Source organism: Sorex fumeus, unplaced genomic scaffold, assembly GCF_029834395.1.
Source record: "Sorex fumeus unplaced genomic scaffold, SorFum_2.1 ptg000030l, whole genome shotgun sequence".
Taxonomy (NCBI): domain Eukaryota; kingdom Metazoa; phylum Chordata; class Mammalia; order Eulipotyphla; family Soricidae; genus Sorex; species Sorex fumeus.
In genome coordinates this window covers 30,254,314-30,270,230 of record NW_026606087.1, presented here as the reverse complement: position 1 = coordinate 30,270,230, position 15,917 = coordinate 30,254,314, and the positions used below count along the sequence as shown (strand labels likewise).

Genomic DNA, 15,917 nt, shown 5'->3' with positions numbered 1-15,917 from the left:
ACTCTAATTTCTTGAGTGGTGCTTACATAGCTTAAGAATTAGAATGATAATGTAGAGTGATGGAAAAATGAAAAGATGTGTCTGAAAACCTTTTTTATAATGAATTTTAAATTTTAAAATGTATAGGTATACTTTGGAGATAATTGAAGGGTTGGTTCTGAACATCATAATAAAGCAACCAACACAATAGGGGCTGGAGTGATAGCACAGCGGGTAAGGCGTTTGCCTTGCACACGGCCGACCCGGGTTTGATTCCCAGTAGTAATTCCTGAGTGCAGAGCCAGGAGTAACCCCTGTGCATTGTTGGGTGTGACCCAAAAAGCGGGGGGGGGGGGGGGGGGGAAAGCAACTATCACAATAAAGAGGTCAGATCTAGTTTTTATTTTAGCATTCTTATTACAGTCTCTTTCTCCAATATGGCTACATACAAAGAATTGCACACAAAGGCCACAGTGCCAGCTTCATGAAAACAAAAGAAATAACTCAGATGCATAAGGGAAAAAAATCTGTAGGGCCAAAACTAAACCTACATTTTTAAGAAAGTGATAAGTTGCCAGAGGGCAAAACATAAAGATTCAGAATTGGAAGCAATAAAGAATTGAGAAGAGCCATCATAATAGAACTTAACGAACTTAAGGAACAGAGAAGCAAACTTCAGATATCAAAAGAGAATTACATGAACACAAGGGATTCTTTTTTTCCACCTCCCGTCACTTCTCACCCCCCATTCTGCCTCTATGGCAGGTGCTCTCTCTCTCTCTCTCTCTCTCTCTCTCTCTCTCTCTCTTTCATAGTCACAGTATCTCAGAAAAGATAGGATTTGCCTACCAAGAGTGCATATTTTTGTTTTGAGAGAGGGGCCTGCCACGTGATGCTCAGGAGTCTTGGGGACCTCTTTTGGCAGTTCTTAGTTCAGTGCAAGAACCTTCATATCCAGTGCTGCGAGCATCCTGCAGTGCTGGGATCACCAGGGCCACCCCAATAGTGCTTATGGGACACTTTGGGCAACATTGATTTTTAATATGAAAATTAGAGTCATTCGATAGAAATAAAATATTGTAAAGTAAAAAATTAACTTTGGTGATGAAGAGAAAAAAACAAGTACTGTTATTTTTTATATCTGGTATAAATACTTCAAATTAAACAAGTTAACAAGAGGCAAAGATGGACACTGTATTAAATAAAGCAATAATCAGTAAAACAGGAATATAGAGCAGTCATCAGTATATATGACCCAACATGTTATCACCCAGTTACACAAAATATTTTTATTTTATTACTCATTTCTTAGTGGTGCCAGGAATTGAACCCTGAGCTTCAATTGTGATGCAGGGTGCAGTACCTGGAGAGCCACATCTAGCCGTATAAAACAAATAATCATTGACCTCAAAGAATACATTGACAGCAACAGAATTATTGCAGGTGTTTTCAACATACCTCTTAAAAGGTTATTTAGACAAATATTAAGGAAATAATTGCATTAAATGGTATGATAAAAGATGAACTATATATAAGCATTAACTTCCATTCCCAAGGAAAAAATATTATGTGTATATCTCAAGTATACATGGGAAGATAGCCTGAACTAAAGGATGGGAAGAATAAATGTTATTAAAATTTACCCCTAAAGCAATGTACACATTGAATTCAATCCCAATCAGAATACCAAGGACTTTTTCCAAGGGATCTAGAACAAACAATTCTGGAATTTTTATGAAACCACAAAAGACTTTGAATAATCAAAGCAGTTTGAGAGTAAAGAAAACGGAAGTATCATGCCCCATATAGAGATTTTGCTTGTGGATAGCTGACTTAATTTTTCACTTTTGTTTGCATTCTAGGATTCTGAGCATGGCATTATTGAGAGGGGGGGAGGGGACTAGAGATGTAGAACAGTGGGTGAGAACATGTGTTTTCATGCAGGGAGCTCAGGTTCAGTCTCTGACTCTCTTGGCCCTCTGCACAACGCTTGCCAGATGCAACCCATGGGCTACTGAGTTGGGAGTAGCACCTGAGCACTGGCCAGGTCAGGCCCCAAAACAACAAAAACAATAAATAAAAGGAAGGGGCAAGTTCAAATATACTTATAAAACAGCCTGTTTTGTAGCTTAGTGCCCAAGGCCATTGTGGTGTATTTGTTTTAATAACTATTACTGGCAGCAAGTTGCCAGCTTTGTCATTTGTTGGTAGTACATTATGTATTAGCATTTTCAGCAATTTTCTTGTGGGTGGGGGGTTCCCTCTCAATGTCTTGAATTTCTTGAGTACAAATGAGTAAATGAAACTGTAAACAATTGCAAGCAGGAATTGATTATTTTTGGCTGTACTTGGTAGTCTTTTAGTTCTTTCAGGGCAAGGACCAGATCTATTATATTCCCTATAACCCGTATGTCCCCATTGTCAGTAGAATATGACACATCATGTTCAGTGAACATTTAATACACAAATCCTGGAGTGGTTCCTAGACTTAAATGGGATTTGTCAAATCATTACCTCTTTTATATGGTTTGTGAGCTAAAAATGATTTTCACTCTTTAAATGTTTGTCATTAAAGGATTGTATTGACAGGTGAGAACTGAATCTAACTTTATTATTTTTTGTTTTGGGGGCTACTCCTTGCTCTTTGCTCAGGATTTGTTTCCTGGCAGAACTCAGGGAACCATGCAGTGGTTCCAGGGATCAACACCAGGCCCCTCTCGTAGATTTTGTACACTGGAGTCCTGAATTCTCTCCTCAGCTCTTAAAAATGAGGAGTGGCAGCTCAGGTTTGGGTCTGCCCCCAGCACCACATAGCCCAGTACCTTCTTCAGTATCATCAGAGCCCTGAGCTCCAAGCCACCATGCCCTTGTTCCATTGATCACTGTTCTGGAGGTTCCTGCTGCCATTATCCATGCCCTGTCCCCTTGTCCATCCCCTGTCCCCCAGAAGACGAGTATATTAGGACTACAATCCCTAATTTAGACCTTTTTTTTTTAACTTTACAATGGCATTTAAGTGATAATGTAATACATAGCTTTACTACTTTGAGTTTTGAATTCTGATCTTTTCTGTAGTTACTGATAGGCAGTATGATGTCCTTTGTGATTCACCATGAGGGAATCACATGACATACGCTGAAGAGATTCTCAGATTTATTTGGTCTGCTGGCCTTATTTTTAGGAAAAAAGAAGCCACTAGCATTTCTACCACTGGAAATCTATCCAATACTACTATAGCCCCCACCTAGATCATTACAGGACCCCTTGCTCCCTACCTTATTGTCCACTTTGGGGAACACTGAAGTCTATAGTACACTGTGGCTGGATATAGCATTTTATGCTTTCTCATTCCTTCATGTCTGCAAAATACCTGTGTGTCTGATACTCCATCATTCTACTCTATTATAAAATAAAAATTGTGTTAATTAATTTTGCTTAGCCGTAGGCTAATGTGTTTGGGCACATTTAAGGTGGTAGGGTAGGATTAAACAGTGATATGTTCACTTTCCACACTTTCGGACGAGCCTCACGCATGAAGGAACCAGCAGAAGAACCCAGGTGTGCGGGACCCAGAGCGTAGATCTCCAAGCCTGCTCGGATCGGGACTGGGCCTCCTCCACCCATATCCCCCATCTTCCAGTAGCTAGACATTACACCCACCAACTGCTCCCAGCACCATGTTATCCCATCAATGGCCAAGGCTCAGGAACTATAAAACCTAGCTCCCACGGCTGCTCAACCTCTTATTGTCTAGATCTCACTCTTGTAGAACCTGACAGGCTACCAAATGTATCCTGCCCGCACGGCAGAGTCTGGCAAGCTCCTCTGGCATATTCAATATGCCAAAACTCAGTAACAATGATGGGTCTCATTCCCTGACCCTGAAGGAGCCTCCACTGTGGCACTTGCTACAATCTCAGGGCTAGGACGAATGGAGATGTTACTGGTGCCTGCTTGAGGAAATCGATGAACAACAGTATGACAGTGATACAGTGATATTCAGTATACTAGTTTTTATTTTTTATTTAAAATGTTTTCAACTCAAAATGGGTTTATTGTGGGGTTGGAGTGATAGTACAGCTGGCAGGGCACTTGCCTTGCAAGCTGCCAACTCAGGTTTGATCCCTGTTCCTGTCACTTTATATGGACCCCTGACCCCTACCAGGAGTGGTCCCTGAGCACAGAGCCAGGAGTAAGCCCTGAGCACAGCCAGGTGTGGCCCACGATCTTCCCCCCAGTAGATGTAACTTCCTAGTAATTGTATAGGAAGAGGTTTCTTTGAAGGAAAAATATATAACACATGTTCTGCCTACTCAGTGCCTTGGTAAATGCATTTAATAAATACTTAAAAATGCATTTAATAAATCTTCATTTAAATATTCTGAGTCTGCCCTTTGTGATTCAGAATTAACTTTTACTTAGGAATTGGCTCTATTTTGCAATAAAGACTAATGTTGAAATATACTTAATAAGTAATCAATTTGAGAAAGCGAGGGATTTTAAGTTATTAATACTTTTCTCATAAATGGCTTGTGAAATACAGTGAATGTTGTGAGTTATTTGTGATTTTTATATAAGCCTGACTGCTTTTGGATTCTCTTATTTGGCCACAACCCTTTAAGAATTAAGTGTCCTTTTATCTAAACCATGTAAACATTTCAGTTTATTGCATTTTAGTTTTAAGGAAGTCATTGCCATTTGGGCCTGCAAAACTGTGTTTGCCATTGAGGTAGGATGTGGTGTTAAGGACACTGGGGGAGTGATACTTGCACTCTGCTGGTGGGTATGGTATGGGAATCTTGCATGCCTGAAACACTCCTATTTACACTGTTCTAAATTGTGGTACCCAAATAAAAATGAAAAGAAATCTTTAAAAAAAAATCACCAAAAAGTATAACGATTAATTTTTTTTGACAATTTTCCCGCAGGTTAATAGCAATGAACTTACAAATGGGGTAATAAATGCTGCCTTCATGCTCCTGTTCAAAGATGCCATTAGACTGTTTGCAGCATACAATGAAGGAATTATTAACCTGTTGGGTAAATACTGCTATTTTAATATTTTATAATTTAGTATCATGGATGCATACTTTTTGTCTGTATTATTAGTTTTTACTTAAAATTGCCTGGAATATATCACTGAGATATATTCATTCGTTTTAACAATTGGGAATAACTATTTTGTCTTGATGGTAAGTGATTAATTTTTTTTTTTTTTATGTTGGGGCTACACAGAACAAATCGTTCAGACTAATCTCAGCTCTATGAGTTGGGGAGCTTGTGTTCCTGCCCATTGTGGTCTCGAGCCCCTGAATCCAGTTAGGGGTGCCAAGGTTATGGGGACCATGCCCAGTGCTACTCAGAGGCTATTCCTTGTTCTGTGCTCAGGAGAAGCAGGATTGTTCGGATGCCAGCCTGGCACCTGAACTGCTGTACTGTCTCTGTAGTCTCCCTAAATGCCTATTTATTAGGTAGAATTAATTTTCTAAGTTTTAGGTAATATATTTAATTCTATTATCTTTAAGACTGTATCATTTCTGTAAAAATTAAGTTGGAGAGGCTAGGAATATGCCTGTTGAGGTAGAGCACATTGCTTACAAATGAGGGGTCCTGGGTTGGCAACAGCAACAGGTAGACGTTTTCTCTTTCAGAAAACTGCTTTTCCTAAGTTTCTGCATGATCAACTTAGAAAGTTGATCTTTTTGAAAGCTGTTTTAAAATTGATAATTATTTTCAACACAATAAACTTTCTGGGCAGAGGAGGTTTTTTCGGGCTACTCCTAGTTTACATTCAGGGATCATTCCTGGCAGAGCCTGAGGGACCTTATGGGGTGTCAGAGATTCATCACAGGCCAGCAGTGTGTAAAGCATGCACCCCACCAACTGTACTATTTCTAACCCATTTAATTTTTTTTTAAATTTTCATTAAAAAAAATTTATTAGTGAATCACCGTGGGGTACAGTTACAGACTCACAAACTTCCGTGCTTGCGTTTTAGTCATACAATGATTGACTACCCATTCTTCTACCACTGCCCATTTTCCACCACCAGTGATCCCAGTATCCCTCCCACCACTCTCACCCATTTATTTTTAAGAATACTTTTTTAAGTCACTTTAGGAGCATTTGGTGCCAATTTTATAGTCAGTATGTAGATGGAATGTAGTTAATTTTGTTCACGTACACTTTTCCGGATAGAATTTGAGTGATCTATCCAAGTAACTGGAAAGTCTGCTAGAATTTAAAGCGCATGGTTTGTAAAGTGTGATGTTTTTATTCCAGTGTCCTAGTTTCTCCTTTTCCATTTTTTTCTTTTTTTAAACTGAATCACCGTGAATTACAAAGTTACAGGGTATTTTTGATTGAGTATCAGGTGTATATTGTTCCAACATGAATCTCTTCACCAGTACCTACAACCCTTTACCACCGTCCCCAATTTCCCTCCTGTCCTCAGCCTGCCTCTGATAGACGCTTCCCCTCCCCTGTTGTCATAGTGTTCCCTTCTCTAACTTATCCCCCACCCTTGCACCCCCAGTGGTGAGCCTTTTCTTACTGAAGGAAGACCAGTTTTCCTGCCCTTTGATTTCATTTGGTATTCCCCTGTGATGTTTCTTTATATCCCACAAATGAGAGAGATCATTCTTATTCTGTTCTCTTCCTCTGATTGATTTCACTCAACATGATACTCTACAGATCCACAATACAGCAGCTTGCATACTTTATCTTTTCTTATGGCTGAGTAATAATTCTATTATGTATATGTAGCAAAGTTTCTTTATCTGGTTATTTGAGAGTGTTTTGTCTGTTTCCACATTTTGGCTATTATATGTAGTGCCGCAGTGAACATAGGAATGCAGATGTCTTTTCTGCATTATGCTTTTGAAAGGCCCTTGTATATTCCTTGGAATGGAATTGCTGGGTCATATGGAAGTTCAATTTCTACATTTTTGCAGAATGTGCTTATTGTCTTTCAAAAAGGGCTGAATCAGTCAACATTTCCATCAGCTGTGAATGAAGATTCCCCCCACCATATTTAACAACTTCAGTTTATTTTTCATAGGCTCAGTTATGCAAAGTATTCAAAGTAATGTTCAAGTATTCATTGATACTTAATACTTTAATCTTCATACACAGGGAAAACAGCTTATTGTTTTCCACAACTGAAAAAGAGTGTACAGTGTGTTGGAAGCCATAGTCTTGACCCAGTGATTCATGTAAATTATCATTTATGCATTATGTATTATATTTAAATGAGTTTTCTGTGTGACATTTGGATATGGTATGGTTGCCATAATCATTAATGTATCATTAGCAAGGATATTTTGAAATAGTATTATAAATCGAGGCGACTTGTATTAATGTGCAAATAGATATATTTAAGGAATTCTGAGAATAAATGTTGTAAAATAATAATGTTTTTAAGTACTTTATCAATGGCTGTATTTCAGAGATATTAATCTTTTCTGGGCCATAGAGATAGTGATAAAGGGTTAAGGTGCTTGCCTTGCACATGTGGACCCTGGTTCAATCTCTGATAGTGCTTATGATCTTCCAGGCACTACTAGCAGTGACCCTTGAGCACAGAGCCAGGAATAAACCCTGAGCACTGCTGGGTGTGGCACCCCACACCCTCCCAAAAAGTCTGTTTCGTGTGTTTTTTGTTGGTGGGGTTTGAGGACTGTGGTGCTGGGGATTGAATCTGGTTTGTGTGGGAGGAAAGCACCTTAACTAAGCCCTGTACTAATCTCTCTAGCCCTTGAATATTATATTTTGATGCAAATAAAATATTTTCATACTCACTTTGGCAGAGAAATACTTTGATATGAAAAAGAACCAGTGCAAAGAAGGTCTTGACATCTATAAGAAGTTCTTGACTAGGATGACAAGAATTTCAGAGTTTCTCAAAGTTGCAGAGGTAAGCTGTCTTTCAGTGAGTTTATTTACTAACCTGCTTTTTTTTTCCTTTTAAGTGTGAATTTTAAATTGTCATTATCCTAAAGAAAGAACATCCCAAATAAGTATATCTTCAGTCATTTAATTCCTTTCTTGTTTTATTGGACTATATGCTGTCATATGAATGTGCTGTTATAGTGATTTAAATATATTTCCTGAATATTTTAACTTAATCTTTTTTTAAGTCAATGGCATGCAGTGGTGGTGTGAGTTTTTTTTTTTATTTGAAATTAGCCACACTAATTTTTTTAAAGTGGTAGAAATATTCAGTGTTAGTGAAAGTGTCATTCCTCTTATAAGGCTTGCAACTGGAACCATCTGAATTGAAATGTTTCTGTACTCCCTGTAGGAGTGATTGTAGTGTATTATTATTGATTGTGGAAACCATGACTGTTGGTTATGGGATAGTTTCACAAATTTTATTAAATTTGCTTTCTGAGTATGCCATCCAGGACAGCTGTGGCAATGTCTTTAGGCATTATCTTTCTTGCACAGAGGAAGCTCTTAAAGTGTGTGGGGTTTTTTTGTTTTTTTTTTTTTTGTTTTGTTTTGTTTTGTTTTTTTGGATCTACCCTTTACCTCTTACTACCAAAGATGTCTTATTGGTTGACTCTGTCATTATGAAAGTTAACTACATCAAAGCTAGTCTGGAACTAGCAATTTCGTCATTTAGGGTCTATTACTAGTGTGGTGTTTAATTATATGGAATAGTATAGAACTGCATAATGAGAACTTTGCTGAAAATAACTGTTTTCTGAAAGCAGATGTTTTGAGGATGTGTGGATGAGTGTTAGTGGATGTGATTGTGTGCCAGTGATCAAATCCAGGATTCACACATTTAAGACTACATTCTGTAGTCCTATATCGCAAGTCAATAGTACACTTAATTTAATTTTATTCTAACTACCCTCTGAAGCTTATTATATGTCTCCTTTCCTTCAAGATGCGGTATCATATACTTTTATGATCTGTTTCTGGCTTTCTGTGACAACTTGATGTTATATTTATTGATGAAATTCTGCATTTGTTATTTCATGCATACAGCTCGCTGCTTTTGAATTTTAAGCTACCTAAAACTATTTTTGAAGATTACTTTTTTTTACTCCAGAGCTCATCTAAAATTATTCTTTATAATTCTAGTCATAAATGTCATTGTCCACGTTTATTTCTAAGACTTCTTTATTGTGATTTCATGTAGTAATCTCAATGTTGGTTCCTCTTACAGCAAGTTGGAATTGACAGGGGTGACATACCAGACCTTTCACAGGTAATTATAATTGTTATTATCAGTAGACTCGACTGTGTACTGCTGAAGTGAGATGTTCTAAGTAACAGTGCAGGCCATGTTACTAAGGACATTGGTGTAATTTTTTTGACAGATTTTTAACATTTTAGTGTATTGCTAATGCTTGTTGTAATGTATACCACATAAAATGATGTACATAGGCTCATGATACACGTGTCTAATTGAATTATTTCCTCCCCATACTTTATTCTTGTTATTGCTTATGTGATGCCCAGAGCTTACATATGCCATCTAGTGGTGCTCACATTTCATATTTTTGTTTCTTTTGGGTGGGGGTGGTCACACCTGGCGGTGCTCAGGATTTACTCCTGGCTCTCCTCAGGGATCACTCCTGGTGAGACTCCAGGGACCATATGTGGTACCATGAAACTAACTTGGGTCAGAAGCATATAAAGCAAGCACTTTGCCTGCTGTGCTGTCTCTCCAGAGTATATTTTTTTTTGGCTATGGTGTTTGCTGGGGATCTTAACCTCAGGTTAAACTGCTTACACACTGAGCCCCAGTGCTCACCAAGATTTGTACTTAGTTGTGGAGGCATATACAGTGTGCTCACACCCTTAGTTGAAGCATGCAACTAAAGGTGCTTACCTGGTGGTTTTGTACTGCATACATATATTTACCAGAAGTTTCACTTTCTGGCCTTGGAGCTCACACATGCTGTTGGACAGTAAAGTGGTCCTGGTTGTCGGGATCGTGCTTGAGATTATGTGCGTGCGTGTGAGCACGTATGCGTGAGCGCTGGCGATTCAGGGTTTGTGGGATGGACATCTTCAACTTCGGTCTCAGGGCTCATTCTCATGTGTCTATTAGTTGTGATTTTCTGATAATTTTCTGATAGGGTAGAGTTGTGCTGGAGCAATAGCACAGCGGTAGAGCATTCACCTTGCACGCGGCCGACCCAGGTTCGATTCCTCCACCCCTCTCGGAGAGCCTGGCAAGCTCCCTGTGATATATTCCATATGCCAAAAACTGTAGCAAGTCTCACAATGGAGACATTACTGGGCCCGCTCGAGCAAATCGATGAACAACGGGAGGATAGTGACAGTGACAAAGTTGTGCAGATTCTCTTCTCCATCATCATTGATTTCTGAGTGATCCAGAAAATTTTCAAAAGTGAAATAAAGACTGTTTGCACTTTAGGGAAGAGATGATTTTGTACAACTCTGGAGATTTGAGACTCCGTCTTTTTTAAGATGTGTGTCATACTTTACTCTTTGAATGGTGAACCTGAACTCTAACAGATAACCAGATTAGGGTGAAGAATTAGTTCAATGTACTAAACACACGTTTTGCATGTAGGAGCCCTGGTTTGATCCCCAGTTCTGCTTGGTTCTCTGAACATAATCAGGATCAAATTCCAGTGTGCTAGAAATAGCCTCGGAGCACCCTCCAGTGTAGCATATGCTTTACCAATTGGTAGAGGACCCAGGTCCCCATGCCATCATTCTTTTAAGTTGGTAAAACTCTGTTAGTCATAGCTGTACACAAAGGTTAATGCCCAGAAGGGACATGGGGAGAGGAGAGAGAGAAGAAGAGAAGGGAGAGGAGGAAGAGAGGAGAAGAGATCTGGGGTGAGGCAAACTGGGGACATTGGTGATGGAAAATATACACTGGTAAAGGGATGGGTGTTGAAACATTGTATGACCAAAACCTGATCATGAACTGTTTTGTAACAGTGTATCTCACGGTGATTCAATAAAATCTTTTTTTAAAAAATTAACAATAAAACTGTTAGTCATTAGGCCATGATCAATATGCTTCTTTTGTTGTTCCTCTTATGTTAGATGGTAATCGAGATAGTTTTATTATCTTGATTATCTTAGGTCTTAATCAAGATAATCATATCCTGATTACTATGAGTCTTTAACAAATCTTGAATTTCAGGCTCCTAGCAGTCTTCTTGATGCTTTGGAACAGCATTTAGCTTCCTTGGAAGGAAAGAAAATCAAAGATTCTACAGCTGCCAGCAGGTACATTACTTTTTGTAGGAAAAAAACAGGAGTGATATTTCTGAGAGAATAGCTGAATCTAGCTCAAGTTTCTCATTATTTATGTAACTACTTTATATTATAAAATGGGGTTATTAATGTTGTACCCTCATAGAATTGATGTCAGAAATTAAATGGGTTAATGCATTATAAATTTATAGAATAGTTCCCAATCTCCAACAAATTTCAATATCTATATAGATGATCACAATGAGTGCTTGGCTTAGAATTGTGCTTATAGTCAGTATTTCTCAATCTTAGTGCATTGATTCATATGATATTTTGTAATTGTAAGGTACATATTTATAAATCTGATTAGCATTCACAGTAGCTCTGTATGCTGTAGTAGTTCTGGCGTTTAAATTTAAGATATTTAACATCAGTTTCACAATTTTTTTTCTATGCTAATTTGTGTGGCTGATTTTAATAAGAGTATTAGACTTGAGCTGATTTTCAAGACTAAGAATTGTTCAGCATAACAAATTGAAAATAGCACAGTTCATCTGAAAGCAACCTTATTTTCTGATTTTGTGTTGCGTAGTGTCTTAAAGAATAATTCTCAAGTTTTTTGGAGTTGGGTGGTAGTGGGCGTACCTGACAATGCTCAGCATTTATTCCTGGCTCTGTCCTGGGTCTCTCCTGGCCGTGCTTACTGAGCTGAGGGGAACATATATGGTGCCAAGGATGTAACTTGGTTTAGCCATGTACACTGCAAGTGCCTTAATCTGTGTTCTGTTTTTTTGTCCCCTCATGTTTTCTTGGGCCGGAGCGATAGTGTAGTGGGTAGGATGTTTGCCTTGCACACAGCCAACCCAAGTTCAATTCCTCTGCCCCTCTCGGAGAGCCGAGCAGGCAACCGAGATAGCTACCCGTGACGTATTTGATATGCCAAAAACAGTAACAAGTCTCACTGTGGAGACGTTACTTGTGCTCACTCGAGCAAATCGATGAACAAGGGGAGGACAGTGCTACAGTGCATGTTTTCTTAGTATGAAGAAAAACTTATAAAACACAGCACTTTTTTTATTTGTTTTTTTTGTATGGGGCCCATATCTACCAGTGCTCAGGGTTTTCTCCTGGCTCTGAACTCCTGACAGTGCTTGGGGCAACCATGTGGAATACTGGGAATTAAACCTGGGCCTGCCCTGTTCAAGGCAAGTGCTCTACCCTCCATACTGTTGCTCTAGCCCCACAGTGAGAACTTTCAGACATGTTTCAGAACCTTTTTTTAAGCCACAAAATGTAATTGCTAAAGCAAGATGTTATTGATATTTAATACTTTGAAGTTCCAGTTTTTCACTTTGTATATTTTAATGTTTAGAAATTTACGTCAAAATTAAAGAATTAGTTGAGAAAGTAATGAAAAATGGAGTCAAGTAGTTTAGGTACAACCCAAATAATTGTCATAAATTTTACTAGATTTTATTGTCTATCATAACTATATTACTTTGCTTTTGTCTTCTGAGTTGTATCATTACATTGATTCATTTATAAAATTGATTTTCCATAAAATTTAAGTTGTAGAGATTTTTTTAAATGGTATTTGGTGTTAAAAGAGAAAAATGAGTAAAAGTCAATGAGAAGTAGTACTTCGGGTTAGATAAATTTTTTACCATATGTTTACATTTTGCTTGAAATTTTATGTTGGCGTTTGTAATATGAATAAAGTTTTGCTAAGGAAAAGGAGGTCTCAATCTGCCAATGAGAGATAATGCATTGGGATTTTTAAATTTGTTTTTTGATTTTTGTTTGGAGGTCATTAGCAGTGCTCAAGACTTACTCCTTGTTTTATATGCTCAGGGCTTACTCTTGGAGAGGCCTGGGAGATCCAGTGGGTGCCAGGGATTGAACCCGGGTTGGTCATGTGAAGCAAGCACCCTGTCTGCTATGCTATCTCTCCAACCCTGGTACATTGATAATTATGTATAAAATGTTTAAAAAGAAAATTCTAGTTTGATCGAAAAGTATGACAGATAGAAATGAGGTGCTGGATAGATTAATGACTGTAATTAATTTGATCTTTCCTTGAAGGAAGCTGTGGTCCTCTTAGAACATCAACCAAGATGTGTTATTTATTACTGGTACTAATGTTGTAGTGTATCTGTAGTGGTAGTATTAACAAAATCTAGACTAAATTAGCAGAGAATCCTTTCCTGTGAGAAACATGGTGTGTTTGCTTTTGGGGAGTTGTAGGTACTTTCCCTAATTGCATTTGTTCTGTTCTTAGAGCATAGGCGAAGCAGTATACATCACCTGTATTGCAAACTCTTTACAAAGTCTGAGAACATTTACAAAGTAACATTTTTTCCCCAATATTGTAAATGAGTATGTGAATTGGTTGCTAATAATGTTTTAGGTCACTGAATAGTGTTTCATCTAAAGCACTGGTTTGGCTCCTTATGTTAAGATCATAATTATAGTGTCTGTCCACATCAAGGAATACCAGACCATTTCATAACTGGTTTTAATATGAAATGCTTGACTAAAAGCCAAGTTAACCCTTGCCACTCCAATTTTCCTAGGGCGACAACACTTTCCAATGCAGTCTCTTCCCTGGCAAGCACTGGCCTGTCTCTAACCAAAGTGGATGAAAGGGAAAAGCAAGCAGCATTAGAGGAAGAACAGGCTCGTTTAAAAGCTTTAAAGGTAAGTGTCTGTGTTCTTTTCACTTGAAAAATGGTTTGTAAGTTGGCAATTCAATATTTTATCCTATTATAGAATATTGGCAAAACAAAATATACTCTGCTGTCAACATGCCAGACAAATCTGCTTTCTGGATGTCTTATGCTTGTATTCTCCACAGGAGCAACGTCTGAAAGAACTTGCAAAGAAACCTCTTACCTCGTTAACAACTGCAGCCTCTCCTGTGTCCAACTCAGCAGGAGGCATAGTGACTGCACCAGCCATTGACATATTTTCTACTCCTAGTTCTAACAGGTAGGTGGAGAGATTAAGGCTCACTTCTAAATACGTAGATTTGAAGATTTTCTAGTAGAAAATTTGCAGAACATTTTGAGTTTTGTTTGATTTAGGATTTGGTAATCATAAATCCTATCAAAAGAAGTGATGAAAAATTAATGGTAGTAATGTAACTATGGACCAGAGTGATAGCATAGTGGGTAGGGTATTTGCCTTGCGCGCGGCCAACCTGGGTTCGATTCCTCCGCCCCACTTGGAGAGCCTGGCAAGCTACCCAGAGTATCCCACCCGCACAGCAAAGCCTGGCAAGCGGGGCTGGAATGATAGTACAGCGGGTAGGGTGTTTACCTTGCAAGAAGCCAACCCGGTTTCCATTCCCAGCATCCCATATGGTCCCCTGAGCACCGCCAGGAGTAACCCCTGTGCACCGCCGGGTTTGACCCAAAAACCAAAAAAAAAAAAAGCCTCGCAAGCTACCTGTGACGTATTTGATATGCCAAAACGGGAGGACAGTGCTACAGTGTTAATGAAACTATCACTTAATCACTTAATCCCCGTTATTCATCGATTTATTCGAGCGGGTGCCAATAACGTCTCCATTCATCCCGGTTGCGTGCTAGCGTAGCCCAATGGTATCTGTTCGTTTTAGGAACATGTAGAACCTCAAACCGATCATATAGGGTCTTGACGAAGAAGTCTGACCATCTTATAGGTGGGCGTCCACGTGATCTTTTGATGTCTCGTGGAATCCAATCAGTAATGGCTCTAGTCCAGCGGTTGTCTGTAAACCTCATTACATGTCCAGCCCATCTGATTTTTGATGTCTTGGCAAATGAGACAGCGTCCCTGATTCTTGAGCGTTGACGAAGATCAGAACTCCGGATTCTATCTCTCATTTGAGTGAATCGTGATATTCCAAGCATAGTTCTTTCGATTCCTCTTTGAGAAACCTGAATAGTGTTCTCATCCTGTTTTCGTAGGGTCCAGGTCTCTGAGGCATATGTTAATGCAGGAAGAATAGTGGAATCAAAGAGATGTGCTCGTAGCTGGAGGTTCTTTGTCCTTTTAGTTATTTCTTCAATGCTCTTGAAGGCATTCCAAGCCGCTCTCTTCCTCCTGCGTAACTCAGGTGCCAGGTCATTCATCATGTTGATTTCTCGACCTAAGTATATATAACTGTTGCATTCGGAGATGGTGGTTCCGTTGAGAGCGAATGGAGCGTCAGGAACAAGGCTGTTTCTCATAAACATTGTCTTCGTAAGATTCAGCTGTAGTCCGACCTTTCCACGCTCACGGTCAAAGTCCGCAAGCATTTGTGCCGCTTGGCTGATGTTTGGTGTTATTAGAACGATGTCATCAGCAAAGCGGAGGTGGTGTAGTTGCCGACCATCTATCTTCACTCCCATGTTTTCCCATTCTAGTCGTGCATGATGTTCCCGAGGGTGGCACTGAAGAGTTTTGGTGAAATGGTATCACCCTGCCGAACCCCTCTCTTGATATGGATGATTACTTCTTTGTAGAATGGTGAGATCTTGGTAGTGAATCCGCAATAGAGCTCACGAAGGATCCTGATGTATTGAGTTTGTACGCCCTGATTGGCTAGGGCTTCCATGACCGCTTCCGTCTCAACAGAATCAAAGGCCTTCTTTAAATCAATGAACGTTAGAGCGGCATCTTGAACTCCCGAGATACCTCAATGAGCTTGGTTATTGTGTGGATATGGTCAATGGTACTGAATCCTTTTCGGAATCCAGCTTGTTCACATGGTTGTC

The 15,917-nt window shown here is 39.1% G+C and overlaps 1 protein-coding gene across 9 annotated transcripts in view; it reads left to right on the top strand.

Moving 5' to 3' along the window:
- The window catches only part of PICALM (phosphatidylinositol binding clathrin assembly protein), a 121,945-nt gene that overhangs the window by 66,486 nt on the left and 39,542 nt on the right, over positions 1–15,917 (top strand). For all 9 annotated transcript variants that reach the window (XM_056115898.1, XM_056115894.1, XM_056115895.1 and 6 more), the window contains exons 6-11: positions 4,908–5,019; positions 7,788–7,894; positions 9,158–9,199; positions 11,123–11,208; positions 13,749–13,872; positions 14,030–14,163. In XM_056115898.1, the coding sequence (XP_055971873.1) occupies positions 4,908–5,019; positions 7,788–7,894; positions 9,158–9,199; positions 11,123–11,208; positions 13,749–13,872; positions 14,030–14,163 (605 nt within the window). The remainder of the gene's footprint in view (positions 1–4,907; positions 5,020–7,787; positions 7,895–9,157; positions 9,200–11,122; positions 11,209–13,748; positions 13,873–14,029; positions 14,164–15,917) is intronic.